The sequence below is a fragment of the Lycium ferocissimum genome, chromosome 1, assembly GCF_029784015.1.
Source record: "Lycium ferocissimum isolate CSIRO_LF1 chromosome 1, AGI_CSIRO_Lferr_CH_V1, whole genome shotgun sequence".
Lineage (NCBI taxonomy): Eukaryota > Viridiplantae > Streptophyta > Magnoliopsida > Solanales > Solanaceae > Lycium > Lycium ferocissimum.
Window position 1 is genome coordinate 55,693,635 of NC_081342.1, and position 17,758 is coordinate 55,711,392.

Here is a 17,758-nt window from a genome sequence, read left to right on the forward strand (position 1 = left end):
CTTTGAATTGTGGCACATGAGCAGCTTGTTGCTGCAAATTCTCTTTAAAAGAACACTTCTCGAGAAGTAAAAAATCTCAACGAAAGAAGTCAAGAACCAATGCAAACTAAGATTCTGCAGGAACCAACAGGGAACTCAAGACACAGCTTACTACTTGATCTCATTGGTTTCTACTTTGTCTAATCTTTCATAGAAAATTTCAGATAGAACAAATGAAATGAATATAACTGAGTGCAAGCTCACAACATCTTGAATCCAATCAATCTACATATTCTGCAAAAAAAAACAAAAAAACAAATATGGAGTAAGCACCACAAAGGTTGCAGTTAATAACATGGCCTTTTTTGTCAAGTTCGATACCATCCACTGAACACACTAAAGCCGCAGTAAGGATCAGAAGGGATCATGCAAAACCATCCAGTGCGGAAGTAACTTACTGACTACAGATATTCAATATCTGTCTTTGTAAGTTGTTCCATAAACGATCAAGTAAGGTATGGTCCGTACAACTGTGTCAATCGGTATGGCAAAGTTTACCCCCGAGGACATACCTGACCCTGCATCATGATTGAAATGTAAAAGGAATTAGAAATTTCCTCAGACTTCATCTTTTTCTTATCTTTAAGTTTCTATATAGATAAAATATTCATGGGGACCACGTCACCAGTGAGTATTAAACTCCGGTTAAGCAGCAAGAAAAGTAGTAGTTCATTAAAGATCAAACAACTGAAAAGACTATAAAATGGTCAAATATATGGTCAAACTATAGTAAAACACTGTTATACATGATTTTTATGATATGTGAAACTGAGCATAAAGCAAGAAAAACCAGTTATACATGAATGGAGATCCTTTTTAGGAGCAAATCAAATCCACCAAGTCCCTTCCAGTGAAACAAACCTTGATCTAGCACATTTCTGGATCAAATATGATCTAAAAGAAAGTAAGTTTGAATTTCACCAAAATGCAACTACCTCATTTGATCACCTAACTATGGATAAATCCAGATTAGCGAAATTCCGGAGCAGTCACTAGGAGTAATAGCCTGTTTGGCCAAGCTCTTGGGAAACCAGAAGTGCTTAATTTGGAAAGTTGAGGTGTTTGGCCAAGCTTTTAGAGAAAAAAATAAATGCTTTTGAGCAGTGGTAGAAGTTGTTTTTTCATAAGCTAAAAAAGTAGTTTTCCCCCAAAAGCACTTTTGGAACCTTGATCAAGCACAAAGTAACTTCTCTATATTGACGAAAGTGTTTTTCAAATTGATTATTCACACATAAACTGCTAATTTCCAGAAGTACTTTTTCGGAAAACAATTTTGCCAAAAAGCACTTTCCAAAATAACAGATTTTCGAAGCTCAACTAAACATGCTATAAGCTTCAATGTTTCTAACAATCTAATTTCTTAATTCAGCGTTATTTCTTAGAAAGGAATAGCTTCTTATCCTTCTGAGGGATTAATGATAAAAATGCACCTCTTTTACACCTTTCTTCTGTCAGTATCTCTTTACACCTTGTTGTGAAAGGGTATTCAACTAAGGAACAAGTTTTGGTATGCTTTTAGATAACAGGAATGTTAATGCCAAAGAATAAGCAATTATGTTAATTGCATACGAAGTTTGACATAAAAAAGGTATTTAAAAGGCAACAGATAAAAACTGCTGTGATTGTGCCAAAGCTATGTTCTGCAGTCTTACGGTATGGGGAAAAGCCAATAGATTTGCAAAATGAGAATATGCTTTTATTTCTATTCTATCAAACAGTTTATTCTACAGAAGTTTCAAAAAGTCCCAAGAGATTTATACTCTTCCAACATTTCGTGAAGTTGTTGAGGCTTCAAAATCAATAGACCCACTCAATAGAAAAATGGACTTGGGAGATTTTATCAAGATTCTCATTAATGATTAAAAGGGCAGCCCCATGCACTAAGCTCCCGCTATGTGCGGGGTCCGGGGAAGGGCCGGACCACAAGGGTCTATTCTCATTAATGATTATTTCTATAAAATAACAAAAGCAATGAATTTCTGACCTCTGCGGGTGAAGGTTGCTGTATTTACACCAATTACATGACCAGATGAATCAATCAACGGTCCACCTGAATTCCCTGCATAACTAACTATAGGTCAAACGAAACCTAATTTTAGATGCATAACTTAACGACAGTATATTTTGTGTATACGATATGTATATTATATGTATATTCTTACTTAATATACATTACATATACATTTGCCGGCTGTTATTTTTTTAGAGTGGTCCAAAACGGTAATCATCCCAACAATAAAATATCTTATATAGGAAAACTAAAAGAATAATGTTTACCTGCATTAATAGCAGCATCTGTTTGAATAGCTCCTTTAATGGCAGCTCCATTTGGTGCAGGTATTTCCCTGCCTAATCCACTAACCACCTGTAATATTTGAAGTAATTAGATAAACAATAACAGTTTATTAACTAGTATCTCTTTTCTCTATGAATAACTGTTTTTTTTTTTTTTACCTTTCCCTTATGCATGGGGAAACATGAGCAAATCAATATAACAAACTTCATCAGTTTCCAGATTTTGGTTCCGTTTGGACTAGGCATGGGAATTTCTGAGAGTTGATAGTTTAAAGCATTTTTCAGATATTGAGAGTATGGGTTGAATAAAATATTTCCTTTATTATATCAAATGAAAAGATGTATACAGCAAAAGGACAGAGCTGCAATCAAGATTACAAGTTATACACTCAGTAGTTTAGTAGATTTGAAAAACAAGTGCTAGAAAGGCTTTTCCCTGGAAATGATACCATAAATTGAGTCTCTACATGGGTATATTTCTGAACTATAAGTAAAATGTTGGTATGTATTACCCCAGTTGTCAGTGTGTTCTCATATCCATAAGGATTTCCAATGGCAAAGCAACTTTGACCTACACGTAAGCCACGAGAAGTGCCAACGGATACTGGTTTAACTTCATCACCTTCAACATCAACCTGCAGTTGAATAAGAGACAATTAAACCCAGGGGATTCTTTAACTGATCACCTTCTACAGATATCGAAGGTTGTTAGACATCTATATTTTATACATAATTTTTTTTCATGTTTAGTACCCATTCTCCTTTAACATTTAATTTTCAGTAGACCTAATCTAAGAGAAGTGTTCTCATTTGTCCCTATATAATTGCTTTTTTGCTAAAGGAGAGAAGCCATGACAGATGACAATTGAGAAGTTAGGGAGAAAATAGCGTTGGAACTGTAAGACAACAACAACTATGCCTCAGTCCCAAAATAAGTTGGGTTTGGCTATATGAATCCTCACTGGCCATGTTTCCTCATTTAAGTGTAACTCATGTCATTATCTTACCCAAAAGAACAGTGAAAAATAAGTTAATACATAAGTAGTTGTAGTTGACTAGTAGTAATAGTAATAACAATTTTAAAAGTACACTACATGTTTAGTGGCATATAAACCTATAATAAGGTCAAAATACTCCTAAAAAGTAACAGAATCAAAATCAATGTACTAACTTCGTATGCGTAAGCTTGCTCACATTGCCTGTCCCAACCCGGATAAATGAGGGTTGCGGTAGGCTGGCAACCAACGTAAAACTTGTCAACTCATCTTGAAGCCTTATAATACAGACTAAAACTGGAAGATCTTATATATAATTTTATGAGACGGGGGAATGGGAGGCCTTACTTGTTTAGCTACATGCTTCAAATTTGTATGAAATTGATCCCGAATAATTTCACCAGAATAGGTTGATGATGATTTTAGAAGTACCAACTTTTGCTGTTATATGACAATCTTTCCGTTTTTAAGCCTTTAAAAACATTTTATACCATTCAATTTCTATACAACGTTCACAATTCCATAGTTCAAATTTAACACTTTGATATGATTTTTCTCCATCAAACTTTTTAACCATTACTCTAATATTTTGTTCCACAATCAATAATCCGTGTCCACTCAAATGCTGTCATATAAAATAGAACAGAAGGAGTTAGATAATGTCCTCTTTGTAATTGTCATGGTTTACTTCAACTAACCATTATAAAATCCTTTAGATGGAGAAATTTGGATAAGTAGAGCTATCAGTATAAAGCTGACCAGTATGAGATAAATTAGTAAAACAATGAAAATTGGCATCATTATTAAATAATAGATTGATTTAACACCTTGAGAACAGCCAGATCATATGCTGGATCAACACCTACGATCTTCGCTTCCTTAGCTATGCTTTCTCCTTTAGCATTCACTAAAGAAACCTGAAAAGGAATTTCCTTTAAAATTAGAATTACCTGAAATGGAGCTGTCCCGTTGAATATCCAGATCACAACTGAAAACAAAGGGATATAAAACACCAGGAATGCAGAAAAACCTTACAACGCTGCAGTCCAGTTTGATCAGTAGCTAATTTTGCAACGACATGGTAATTGGTTACCTGCGATAAATAATCATGCACCTTCTCAGAGAACTGTCTGATTTCAGAATTATAAGTACATTGTATTTGGTCAGTACTGAAAAAATTTACAGAAAACTTCGAAGCAAGATTTGAAGCAGGGGTCAGATATTTAAACGAGATATCCAAAATTCAAGTGTGTTAATATTTTGGTTGCGAGAAACAAAAGGGATTTTTTGGTTTTTGGCCCGTCAGCCGAAATTAATTACAGGCGCTAGCAAAAATATACAAAACCTATACACCGATTATGTATATTATATGTATATTTTTTTAATACAATATGTATATTTATACCTCATATACAAAACCTATGCATTTTCTGGCTATTATTCTTTGAGGCGTCCAAAGATGTAATTATCAATTGGAATGTTGAATTCAAGTCTGACATCAAGCATTTAACTTTCTTGAGACGAGGCATTTAAATGTCTTTAGATAAACAGCAGGAAAATTATCTAATTTACGTGGAAAATTAAGATATTCATTGGATATCTGTAATCCTGGAAGTTGAAAAATCGTACAATGTGACCAAACTTATCCCAAATGAAGCCCGAACCTGTCCCTTCCACTTTCGCGTTCTCGTCGTTAGCTAGCACCTTAGTAGAGTCATTGGAGCCTTTAGCCAACTCAAGGTCTTTAATGAAAACAACAGAGGGGGAAGTTTCCTGCATTTGCATCATTAGTTCTGTTACTACATTTCGAACAGATAAAACTCACCAATCAATAAACATGATAAGACAAAGATGAAGATTTGATGATCTCGGATGATTTATTCATGACCATATTAGGAAGCATTTAAATTTATCTTAGATCTGCTCTATAGCCTTCTTACTGATACTAAACCATAACACGTAAATTATCGGATTTGAACAAAGTGATTCCTTTCTACACCCTCTACTCAGTGGTATGAGACAATTATCTTTCAAATACAACAAGAGTTTGACAAGGTTAACAACGGCTGCAAAGTAAGCATAGAAGTCACAACTATTATGAGTTCAATTCCACTAAGAGTCACATTATATTGTCCTAATGAAGATACCTGAACCACAAAGTTCAGTTGGTATATAATGGCTTCTTACTTCGAGACATCCAATTTTCAATCTTTACTTTCCATACAGTAGCAAGTGGGCGGATTAAATTTGAAGGCTTAAAACAGAAGGGAGAAAATGAATACTCAGTAATTCCTTTTTACTATATGACAACAGTCTATGTTGTATTAGTTATAATGAAAGAAAATAGTAGTTATTGGAATGTTTGTTTGATGAAGAAAGCTTTACATTGAAGTTTAATAAATTTGAATCGTTGAAAGTTGTATAAAAATAGAATAATTCATACACTTTGGGTTTGTTCAAGCTAAGAAGAGTGTTATATAAATTGGGACAATGGGAGCAGCATTTACTTGATATAGTATAGGGATATATTGTATTCTTGACTCTCCACATTACAAAATGGTCTTAGTACTAATCCTAGGTTCCTACTCCAATAGAGCAAAATGGTTATTTTCACCTGTTCAATAGCATTTCAACAATAAAACACAAAAAGAGCCAAACTGGCAACACAATTCATCATTGAATTTTTCTGCATTTGGGCCATACTCAAGTCAACAACTAATCCACAAGCACTCAAAAGGGCGACCTAGTGGTCAATAAAGTGATTTGACAAAGTCTCAGATTCAAATTTCAGCAAAAGCAAAAACATGAATTCCTATATGCAGAGGTGAAACTAGAATTTAAAGTTTACGGATTCTTATAAGAACCTCAAGTTAATACTACAATAATAATCGGTATCACATTAAAAAAATATAAATATTTAGTCAATATCTTAATATACAGGGTCTGCACAAAAGCTACTAGATCCCCATGAACCTGTATACAGGCCTAACAATCCATCTCAATTTGTTTGTCTTAGTTTGACTGGACACGAAGTTTAAGAAAGTAAAGAAGACTTTTGAATCTTGTGATCTTAAACTAAGATCCATTTAATGTATTAAATACCAAACACCCTTTAATTGAGTGGTCTTAAAACATGTTATGTGGGATGTTAAAATTAAAAAGTTATCAAATTAGGAAAAGAGACAATTCTGTTTGAAACAAACTAAAAAAAAGTGAGACAAACAAATTAAAACAGAGAGAGTAATACACAATGAGAAAGCCAACCATTGGGTTTTCTTCTTCTTTTTAACCAATTGCACTACTCCTCTGTCCCATAAACACCCTTTCCCTTTTAGTTTGTCCAAAAAAATGTCACCTTCTGTCATTACATACAACTTAACTCTAAAATTCCCTTTTTACAGTTAATGAAATAATTTACAGGCACACAAATATTTATTTTAAACTACAAATTACAAAAGTCTTTCTCTCTTTCTTAAGCTCTTAAACTTTGTGGCAAGTCAAACGGTGTCACGTAAATTGAAAAGGAGGGAGTATATATTTTATTTGTACCCTTATGGGTGAGTCATTAACCTGAAAGAGGTGAACGAGTGTATCTTCTTCTTGTTGAGGTTGATCGATTTGGAAAGCACTAGCAGTAGCAGTAGCAGGAGAGTGATGATGAGATGTATTATATATGAAAGAGGAAAGCAGTGAAGAAGAAGTAAATATCAATGCTTTACGCCTTGTCAAATATTGAGTTTCAGGGGGCATTTGGGTTTGAGGGGTCGGAACAAAAGGGAGGATGATATGCTGTGTAGAAAATACTCCCAAGACCACCATGGCTCTGAGTGCCTACTTGCAATGCAGACACTAGTGAGTTTAAACCAGATAACGTTGCCTACGTGGCTTAAAGTTGACCAAACTCAATATTTTGAGTAAACCAGCTTGGATTCTTAATTTGAAAGTTTCAAGGGCAATTCGCAGGAATGCCCTTATTTGGGGTGGTCTTTAATTTTTGTCATTCGTCAGAACCCTTTGATTTCAGGTTCGAACCCTCGCTTAGTTAAAAATTAAAAAAAAAAAATCGCAAGATAGAGATTTACCTGCAAAATTCTGTCTCAGGCAGAATTTTGCTACCTCCGGGCAGAGTTTGAAACTCAGGTAGAGTTTTGCCTTTAGGTATGGGCAGAGTTTTGGCATGCCTGAAGGCAAAACTCTGCCTTAAGGCCTAACTTTGCCACAAAACTCTGCCTTGCGAGATTTTTTTTTTTTTTTTTTTTTATTGAGACGGGGTTCGACCCCAAACTTCATGGTATTAAAGACCACCAATTTGAGGGCCAAAAATTAAAGACCAGCGCATTTGAAGGGCACTCCGCACAAAAAAAAAAAATGAAGTTTCAATAGGTTTTGGACTTGTGTATATGTTCAGAATAGGGCCCGAGAGCTCCGCGTGTGGTTCAACGCTATTGCATGGAAATTTGGATTTTTAGGTTCGTAAGTCTAACTTGAGGGTTGAATTTGTGTTGTAGCATTCCCCTTTGTGTTTTGAGCCTTTGGTCAAGTCGATATAGGATATTTGGACGTGTCACAACGATTTGGTTAGGATCCGATGAGTTTTAATCGTGTTGCGATAGTATTTGGTGTTTAAACGTTGTTTTGAGCATAAACGGTACCACAAGAAGCAAATGAGCTCCAAATTATATTTTTATTGAACCATTAAATCCATATCGCGATTTCAGAACCGCAGAAACAAGAATCATCAAATTTGGAGACCGTATGAGGGAGTTATGAGCAATTTAGCATAAAAATCCATTGCTGAGTTTTGGTTGGTTTGGTGCGACCGCACCCCGATGTATAAAGTTGGCAGATTTTGGTATTTTTCAACATTTTGAGAGCTAGGAAGCTCGGATTGAGGCAATTTTGCAAATTGATTTTTCTTGTACAAAAGCTGGGTAAGTGACTCTACCTTACTTTTGGTCATTTTGTAGGAATACCCATTGTTTTTCATGCTTAGCTTCATGGATTTGAATGTGAAAGTTGGAATATTAGCCCTAGGTGTAAATGATGAGTATAATTTTTGATGATTTGAAGGACGATTTGATATTAGATTTGAGTTTTGAGTGTATTTTGGACTCGTATGAGTATGGGTAACATGTTTATGACATAAAGTTATGATTTTACCTTTGAGGCTCGGGTTTGACTTTTTGATTGACTTTTTAGTCTGAATCATTTTATATTACAATATGGGCATCGTTGGACTCTTTTTAACCTCACAGAGTACTATTTTTAAATGAATTTGACTTGTTTGATGGATAAGGACGTGATAGGGCTTCTGAAAAGATTAAACATCACTTGGATCGAGGTAAGTTAAGACTTTTATTGTAATAGGAGAACTTTTCCGATTAATGAATTGGGTTAAGGGTAAAAAGAGGTACTGAATACGCGAGACGATGAGCGCTTATGCAACTGCTAGGTTCCATGCCAAGGTATTTTTAGTTGGGCCAAAGTCATAGATGGACCCCTGAACTTGTCCTGATTTTTCATTTAGACCCCTTAACTGAAACGTTGACCATCTGGATCCTCGAATATAAGATAAACTATGCCATTTGAACCCCTGTCACACCGACTTGATAGGGCATGATGGGCACCCGACCCCTTACTTAGGGCGGCGAACCCGAACCGTGACTCTTATTATACTCATAATCTTACCGGACTTAAATCGGGGAAATGAGTGCATAATGAAAGCTTTTCAAAGAACAACACGCTTTTCGTCTTTCTCAATTCAAGTAAAATCGGTGAACATATGAAATCTGTAATATAATGCATAATGAGTATGTAAGCACGGAATATGTACTGAGTATGTAAGCACGGAATACAGTAAATAGAATCGTACTGAAGTAAAGAGTATAAAAAATAGTACAAAACCAGAAAACCACAAGGCTTGCCTTGGAAACATAAACCATGCATGTCAATATCATATCCAATCCATTATGGGACTCAGAAACATAAGTGAATAATCATTTTGTACATATGCATATATAACGTGTGGAAGCCCTCCCGTGAGGGACTCGGTAAATAAAATCATCGTATCGTCATGTCATCATATCGTCATATATACATATACCATACCCGGCCCTACAGTGAGGGACTCGGTGAATAGAATCATCGCGTTATATATATATATATATATATATATATATATATATATATATATATATATATATATATATACGTACCCGGCCTACAGTGAGGGACTCGGTGAAGTAATCACATATATACCGTGCCGGCCCTACAGTGAGGGACTCGGTAGGTAATCACATATATCCGTGCCGGCCACAATGAGGGACTCGGTGGAGGAGATCCTGTCTCCGTCATGTGTACATCATACTCGGCCCCATCACGTGGGCGCGGCGCCATCATCACGTCATCATATACATACCGTACCGGCCTCCTCTAACGAGGGACTCGGTGGCAATGCGATCGGTGAGCGTGCACGAATACATACCCGGCCCGGGACTCGGTGAAAGATGTAATAACCGTATGCACGAGCGGAGTAGTGAGAAACCATATGCACATAAATCCTCTTTTAAGACTCGATAGATAAGTAGACAAATCAACGCTCGAGTATCAAACGATAGTCACACTTAGGACTCTTGAAATATCATTACGAAATATGTCATATAGCGTCACAGGGATCATAAACATGTATCGAGCCAATCTGAGCCCGCCTATGAAAGTTACGGGCATTATTCATTATAGAACACTTTACGAACATATCAAAGCAATCCGAGACCATATATGAAAGTTAGGGACATTATACGTTATAGAACACTTTAGAAAAAACAACTCTTTATGCAACATTCATTATCCGGACATACAAAGACTCGAGGGGCAATAGCTCGACTACATTAAGAGTGCGGATATCAAGAAGTGAATAAGAATCGTAGACATGCTCGGATCTTAAGAGTAGAGTTACCCCAAGGCTCGTATCGTATCATACTTACATCTAGGACATGCCAAAAGAAAGAAAGGATAAGCTTTACATGCCTGTGCCACCTCTTATTAGCTACGCTTATTCGTCCAAGCTCGTAAGCCTACACTTAAAAGGATTTATACTAACGTTAGACTCTTTATTGCACACTTGTTCCAAATTTCAAATCAAACTACTCTATATTACAGAAAATCGGGCAAAGCATCTACTTTGTTTATATACCTAGCCCAAAGTTACAATTCGGCAACCAATCAACAACAACAATAATACCAACATCAACAACACTATTATTCATACCAACATTTTTCATAAACGTCCCATACGACGTTTTTCAACATACAACAACAATATGCACTTTCTTCCATCCCAATCGGGAGTATAATCTCATCAATACGCCAACCATGTTAGATACCATTTTTATATGAGTAAATCATTCCATCCACACGCCACAACACGTCTAAAGTAAAAACCCCATAAACACAACAACTACAATACAACATTTTATGACCTTTTCTCCATGACTAGTTTCATTTTTAAGGCTCGCTAGACCTTCAAATAAACTCAACATAAAAGATGGGATGAATAACATACCTTATGCTTGAAGAAAATTCAGCCACATCAACCTTTTCCAATATCAAGCTTAAGTAGAAGCAAGAACAATCGCCTTTCACGGACTAGTTTGGCGTAATCTTGTCAAATTCTTGATTTATCGGACTATAGTATTTGGGAGATGTTTTGAGAGGCTTCTAGGACTCTTTGGAGTGTTAATATGCTGAAAAAAAGGGGCTGATGGGGTATTTATAGCCCCCCTAGGTCGGTTCCACCGACTTATTCATGTGGGGCCCGCGGAATCATTTGGCAGCTTGAGGTCTTGCTCTTAAAATGGCCATAACCCTTGATCCCGACATCGTGTGAGGGACCACGACCTATGGTTGGAAAGCTCTTTCAATTATCTACAACTTTTATTCTTTGTGTTTTTCCAAATTCCAAACTTATAATGCCGTTTTTGCCCCTCCAATTCAGATCACCCGAAAACGTTTCCTTAAATCGTCCTTTTGGAGGGCTTATGTCCATATTTGGCTTATGGGTCCTTCTTACGACTTGCTCAACTTTCCATGTACTACTTGTATCACTTTTAATATATCCTTTACAAAATCCCGACATGTGGGCCCCACCTTACTCATGGTTTCGAGGGCTATCATCGAGTGATCATGTTAACCGATTTACTCCATACACTCTCCAAATGTCATATATATGTTCTTATGCTCGGATAACATAATCTTCATCCATAATCCTTGTGTAACTCTGCTCTCCCCTGAGCTCATACTAAGCCGTCCACAGTCTTGATAACGCGAAATTTTCCAAGGTGTAACACCCTCGTGCCAGCTGGGCACACGCGTGCAGTGCACTGCTTTAAACAGAGCGTGAGTTACCAAATTTTTTCTTTTTTTAAAATTTTTAATCATTAAAAATTAATTTTAACAAAAACTCTATTTTAAAATCTATTTAAATAATTAAAAAAAATTGAAAAACCCAACCCATCCTCTCCGATAGCCCACTTCGCCGCCTGCCTCGCCGTCGCCCACTGCCCCGGCCGCCGCCTCGCCGCTACTCAACACAAAATCTATTTAAATAAATCTCTGACAAAAAACGGCACCATTTTTTTAATTATTTAAATAGATTTTGAAGCGGCTGCGGCGGTGGGGGCGGCGGAGGCAGCAAAGGCTGTGGCGGCTGTGAAGTGGGCTATCGGAGAGGATGGGTTGGGTTTTTCAGATTTTTTAAAATTATTTAAATAGATTTTAAAATTAATTTTTCTTAAATTAATTTTTTTTGTTGACATGGCTTACATGTCCTTTGGTCTATTTTTCCATGTCACTGGTCTGTTTTTTCATGTCACTGCAAGTGGACTGCACGCGTGTGCCCAGCTGGCACGAGGGGTTCAAATGGCACACTTTATCTTATGTTCGAGGGTCCAGATGGTCAACGTTTTAGTTAAGGGGTCTAAATGAAAAATCAGGACAAGTTCAGGGGTCCATCTATGACTTTGGCCTTTTAGTTGTTATCTGTGCTTCTTTCGTGCTTGTTGATTGGTAATTGAATTTCTGAGCATGTTTTCAATGATTTAGCGATAATACATGTAGTGTTGATTTTCATGCTAGAACATTACCACAAATATCTCATGAACTTTACGACAATTAAGTTGCATATGTTCAATAATTCAATGCATTGAATGTTTATATGTTGTATGTGTGAATTTGAGATTTATGTGCTATAGTAACATTCATTCTTATACTTTGTGATGGTTTATATGGTTATAGCCCAATGAGATCTAGTTCCGAGCAGAGTTATAAGGTTATGACGAGATGAGATTCAATTCGGGGAGTGATGAGATTATGGCCTGCCGAGACCTTGTTTCAAGCAGATTAGACTATTCTTTGTTGAAATTTGGTTCCAGCAGATTAATATGATGATTATTCACATGATGAGATATTATTAAACGGGTGTATCGACAACATAGTTGTACCCCATGGGTCCTTTGGCCAATAACCGGTCCAGGTGTATACGGAGTGTTAGGAGCACTTTATGAGACAATTGTGGTAAAAGGTTTGCATTAAATACATTTCATCCTGACTCTTGGCTATGCGTTTTATATGTTGTTGATTGAATCTGTGCATAATTTCCTCATTTCGAATAGTTCAAGGGCAGAATTGATACATTTTCCTTTATTCTGGAGCAATCGCTTAGTAAGAAGGTATTTTTGAGTTTTGGCTAGTTAGAGGGTATTTTTGATCTAGTTGACTAACGACGAGGATATTTTTGAGACAAAAACATAACAAAAGATAAAATTGACCTTTTCGAATAGTTCGGGGGTATTTTTAACTCCTTTTCCTTAGAAGTATTATAAATCCAAATCTTTTATATCAAAAAAATACAGTAAGAAAGTAGTGATCACAGAAAAAAACCTTTTTTACAGCCCAAATAACCAAATATATTTATATAGTATAATTTAAAATGACATAAATGGAGTGAAAAAAGAAGGGGTCCGGAACAAAAATGATGCAAATTTTTTTTTTTTTTAACCAAAATACCCCAACAAAAAAAAATGTTACCAATATACCTTTAGCGCAGTATTTTACTGCGCTAAAGCACTTAACCGTAACGGCACCGTTAAGTGCTTTAGCGCATTAAAATACTGCGCTAAAGGACTTTTCCTACTTTTCCCTATAGCGCAGTATTTTACTGCGTTATGCTATAACGCAGTAAAATACTGCGTTATAGTCCTCAACATAAACCGATCGGGTTCCACCACTGGTCCCCTCCAGTCGGTTGAAAAAAAGAGGAAACGGCCATTGAAGAGAAAAAAGAGGTGGTCCCACTTCCAAAAACGTCACTTTCTATTAAATTTCGTCGGAAAGTTTAGATTCTCGGTATATTCAAGTCGAGGAGCAAGATTCTAAGTTCAAATTTTGGAGAAAAGCGGCGTAGAACTCGATTAAATAACTCTACAAAAAATCTTCGATTAAGGTTTTTTACTATGAACTTTGTTATTATTTTGTTATATACATTATATTCTAAGCATGCTTAACATTTAATCCTTGCTATGTTTCAAAAAAAAAAAAAACAATTTTTTTTGTTCTTTTTTTTGGCTTGGCGGTGGCTTTTGCCTTGTTCCGATTTTTTTTTTTTTTTTTTGGTTTAATTCAATATTTGTTAAATGTTTATGAATTGTTAATTTGTTAAATGTTTATGAATTGTTAATTTGTTATATGTTTATGAGTTGTTAATTTGTTAATTATTTATGAATTGTTAATGAATTATTATTTTGTTAAATATTAATTATGAATTTATTAGTTGTTAAATATTGTTTATGAATTGAAAGAAATTGATTGGTAATGAATTATTATGTTGTTAACACTTTGATTGGATGATTGTTATGTATTATTTTGACATTTTTCGTATTGTGTCATATTGTATAGGACCAAATCAATGGTTACATAAAATAGGACCTTTCGTCGTTACATAAAAATTATCTAAAAAAGTAACAATCAAAACAAACATTGTATTTAAATTAACAACATAATATAATACAATAGGTAACAACCATCGAGATAAGTTGTAAATGATTATGAATTGTTATCTATATAATTTTAAAAGCGTGAATATATATATGTTAAATAAAAAAAGATTATCTAAAAAAGAATAGTTAAAGTTCTTCTTTTCATAAATACATAAGTTAACGATAAAAATGTAAAGATTATCTAAAAAAGTAACAATCAAAACAAACATTGTATTTAAATTAACAACATAATATAATACAATAGGTAACAACCATCCAGATAAGTTGTAAATGATTATGAATTGTTATCTATATAATTTTAAAAAGCGTGAATATATATATGTTAAATAAAAAAAGATTATCTAAAAAAGAATAGTTAAAGTTCTTCTTTTCATAAATACATAAGTTAACGATAAAAATGTAAAGATTATCTAAAAAAGTAACAATCAAAACAAACATTGTATTTAAATTAACAACATAATATAATACAATAGGTAACAACCATCCAGATAAGTTGTAAATGATTATGAATTGTTATCTATATAATTTTAAAAGCGTGAATATATATATGTTAAATAAAAAAAAGATTATCCAAAAAGGAATAGTTAAAGTTCTTCTTTTCATAAATACATAAGTTAACGATTAAAATGTAAAGTTTGTAGAAAAATATGTGGTCGACGAATATACTCTTTTAGTCTAATTTTATCGTAGGCATCATGTTGGTTATTTGGTCAACTAAAAATGTATCACATATTCAAAATAGAGTTCTAAACAAATATTACTTTGAATTTCGATTATCAAACTAATTAACTTAAGATGATTCTCAAAAAAGTCTTTGCCATCACATATGTGTCCTTACTATCACATATTAAATTTACTGCATATCCATGTTAATTATTCACAAGATATAATACTACATAATTCACATATAATTTATCTTTCATTTCAAGAATAATGACTAATTTAGTTTTGTACAGATCGGACTCTTTCATGGATCCGAATGTTCCCCCTGGGCCCGATGTTCCCCCGAGGCCGATGCTCCGTGAGGCCCTACGTTGGGACCGTGCGATGATCGGTATTGTCTTTACAAGACAATCATAGATCGAACTTATTATGGGTCGGTGCTATAGGGATATCTCTTGGCTCGCCCCCGTAAGGCTATGAGAGAGCTTGGGCTCTTTCGAGCGCCCACACCCTCGCGTCTTGGAGATATTGTTTCGGGGCGGCATCTACCGTTGCGTGTCCGTTGGTCGAGTACGGTATGATTGGGCGCTCATCCGCCCATGGTTGAGCGGTGGAGGCCGAGAGACACATACCTTCCATCTTCGCCTTTGGTGAGGCCACGATTACACTTCGGGATGTGGAGGTCTATTTGGGCTTGCGGGTAGATGGAGAGCCATTATACACTCGGTACGAGCCTCACTCTGGTCGGACGTGGGCGATAGAGTTGACTAGGCTCCCCGCCGTGCTGTTGCCCGGGGCCGGATGTCGGGACGACGAGTCGGGTTCGGATTAGTGCCTCTGCACTTTTTTGGAGGTCTTGATCCGGTTGATGACGGCACCCCGCGGGACGCTGTTGATCGTCATGCCGTTTGTATCGCTTATTATATTCGGGGGCATCTTGTTCCGAATTCATCGGGTGCCTTTGTCGACACACGTTATTTGTTTTTTTCTTGGAGCATACGGGACCGCACAGGAGACTACGGTGGGGGGGGGGGCATTTTGGCGTATCTTTACGGATACTGTGTCGAGCGTCTATTGGAGTTGTCACAGATGTGTGTGGATTTTTTTCTTGTTCTCCAGGTAATATTTTAAGTATGCCTTCCTTTAATATAGACAAAACTCTTGAAAAGACGACTTAAAAATCGTATTTTCTAATATCGCTGTACAGTTATGGGCATGGGAGAGGATGCTGCCTTTTCAGCTCGTACAGTCAACTGTAGAAGCGAGGCAGGTGTCTTCTCGTGAGACTGCGAGGCGCGTGTAAGTTTTTATTTAAAACTACTTTTATTCAATATAAGGTAAATATTTGTTTAATTTTTATAACCTTTACTTGGACTTCGAACGACATCTCGTCCGGAGACTACCTCATATTCACCATCACACCCGTCGAGGGCCTACGGACCCATCTCGGGAGCCTACTCACCGTTGACACGGGTTTGATTAAATAAATAACGTTAATGTATTCAATATAAATAAGAAATGGTACTAATTATTATATACTTTTCGGGTTCATCCTTCGGCGCACGAGGTGGCGACTCCGGACGAGGAAGTGGTTGAGTCTCCGGACCTAGCTCGGCCGAGGTTACGAGCGTGCCGGCGGAACGGATCCCGAAGAAGCAGCGTTCTAGTCAAGGGCGCACGGGCTAGGGGAAGAGGAGATGATCATGACTTGGAGCGTCGGTTATTAAGAGGAAGAAGGACGATGGCGAGGGCGGTGGGGATGGCATGAGCCTTAGGCCAGGGATAGTCTCGGCATACTACATGTGGGACCCATCCACGATAGTGTATATACATTAGTGTTATACAATTTATCGTAAATATTATATATTTTGCATATTTATATATATTATCTTAGTTTTTATTATTGTTTATAGTTTCACATCCTAAATTGATAAAAAAAAAAAAAAGCGACACGTTCGAAATAAAGTTAAGCATTAATTTAAAAATAAGACGAAACCACTAAAAGATAAATAACGTAAAGCTAATGACTACAAGTCTTCAAACAAAAAAGGACTTCGAGCACTTTTCAACCACTAAAACGACAATCCAAAGTATTGCGTATTCTTTATGTATTGAGCCTATCTTATTAATTGTACAAATATAAGTAGGGTTCTATATAAAATATTGAAGTTTCGGAGTATCAAAGCATGATTAATATACGACTAAACTACGTAAAAAGGAGTGGAATGGAAAATGGCGGACTACTATAGCGCAGTAAAATAATGCGCTATAGCTAATATCCATCTAAGCATAACGCAAAAAATCTTGCGTTATAGGACGACGAAAACTCCTTTAGCGCGGTATTTTCGCGCTAAAGCCTTAACTGCAGTTACGGTTAAGTGCTTTAGCGCAATAAAATACTGCGCTAAAGGTACATTGGTAACTTTTTTTTTTGTTGGGGTATTTTGGTTCAAAAAATTTTTTTTTAAGCCAAATTTGTTCCGGACTCAAAAAGAAGCTCTGGGTTGGATTTGGCACTAGAAATCTAATCCAATAAAATTAAAGCAAGAAGTGGATATGAAAGATTAAATAAAGAATACATGTAAAGGTAAAACTACTAATGATAATTTAGATTTATTTAAGGGAAAAGGGTCAAAAATACCCCTCTACTTTGGAAAAAAGGCTAAAAATATCCTCCGAACTTATTTTGGGTCAAAAATACCCCTCCCGTCCTTA

General features: G+C 35.9%; 1 protein-coding gene across 3 annotated transcripts; it reads right to left on the minus strand.

The window, feature by feature from the left end:
• Nucleotides 1-62: 62 nt before the first annotated feature.
• Nucleotides 63-7,209, minus strand: LOC132055871 (protease Do-like 5, chloroplastic). 3 transcript variants are annotated; one of them, XR_009414679.1, is made up of 9 exons: nucleotides 6,900-7,209; nucleotides 4,959-5,102; nucleotides 4,360-4,422; nucleotides 4,157-4,246; nucleotides 2,847-2,969; nucleotides 2,317-2,404; nucleotides 2,024-2,098; nucleotides 361-557; nucleotides 63-273 (listed from the first exon to the last, which is right to left on the minus strand). XR_009414679.1 is itself a non-coding variant. In XM_059447887.1 (9 exons), exons 1-8 carry the CDS (start codon nucleotides 7,146-7,148, stop codon nucleotides 451-453), a joined length of 939 nt encoding a protein of 312 aa, XP_059303870.1. In that variant the 5' UTR covers nucleotides 7,149-7,209; the 3' UTR covers nucleotides 63-273; nucleotides 438-450. The 3 variants fall into 3 exon arrangements, 2 of the variants coding, with proteins under 2 accessions (XP_059303870.1, XP_059303861.1); XM_059447887.1 differs by having other exon boundaries at nucleotides 438-557; XM_059447878.1 differs by having other exon boundaries at nucleotides 63-557; nucleotides 6,900-7,208.
• Between the last annotated feature and the right edge of the window lie 10,549 nt (nucleotides 7,210-17,758).

What these genes read in the sequence shown, in the direction of transcription:
- LOC132055871 (XM_059447887.1), bottom strand. Translation starts at nt 7,148, where the DNA reads ATGGTGGTCTTGGGAGTATTTTCTACACAGCATATCATCCTCCCTTTT. An exon ending in CACTCGTTCACCTCTTTCAG is followed by an intron (nt 5,103 to 6,899) that starts GTTAATGACTCA and finishes ATGCAAATGCAG; the next exon opens with GAAACTTCCCCCTCTGTTGT. An exon ending in AGCAACCTTCACCCGCAGAG is followed by an intron (nt 558 to 2,023) that starts GTCAGAAATTCA and finishes ATCATGATGCAG; the next exon opens with GGTCAGGTATGTCCTCGGGG.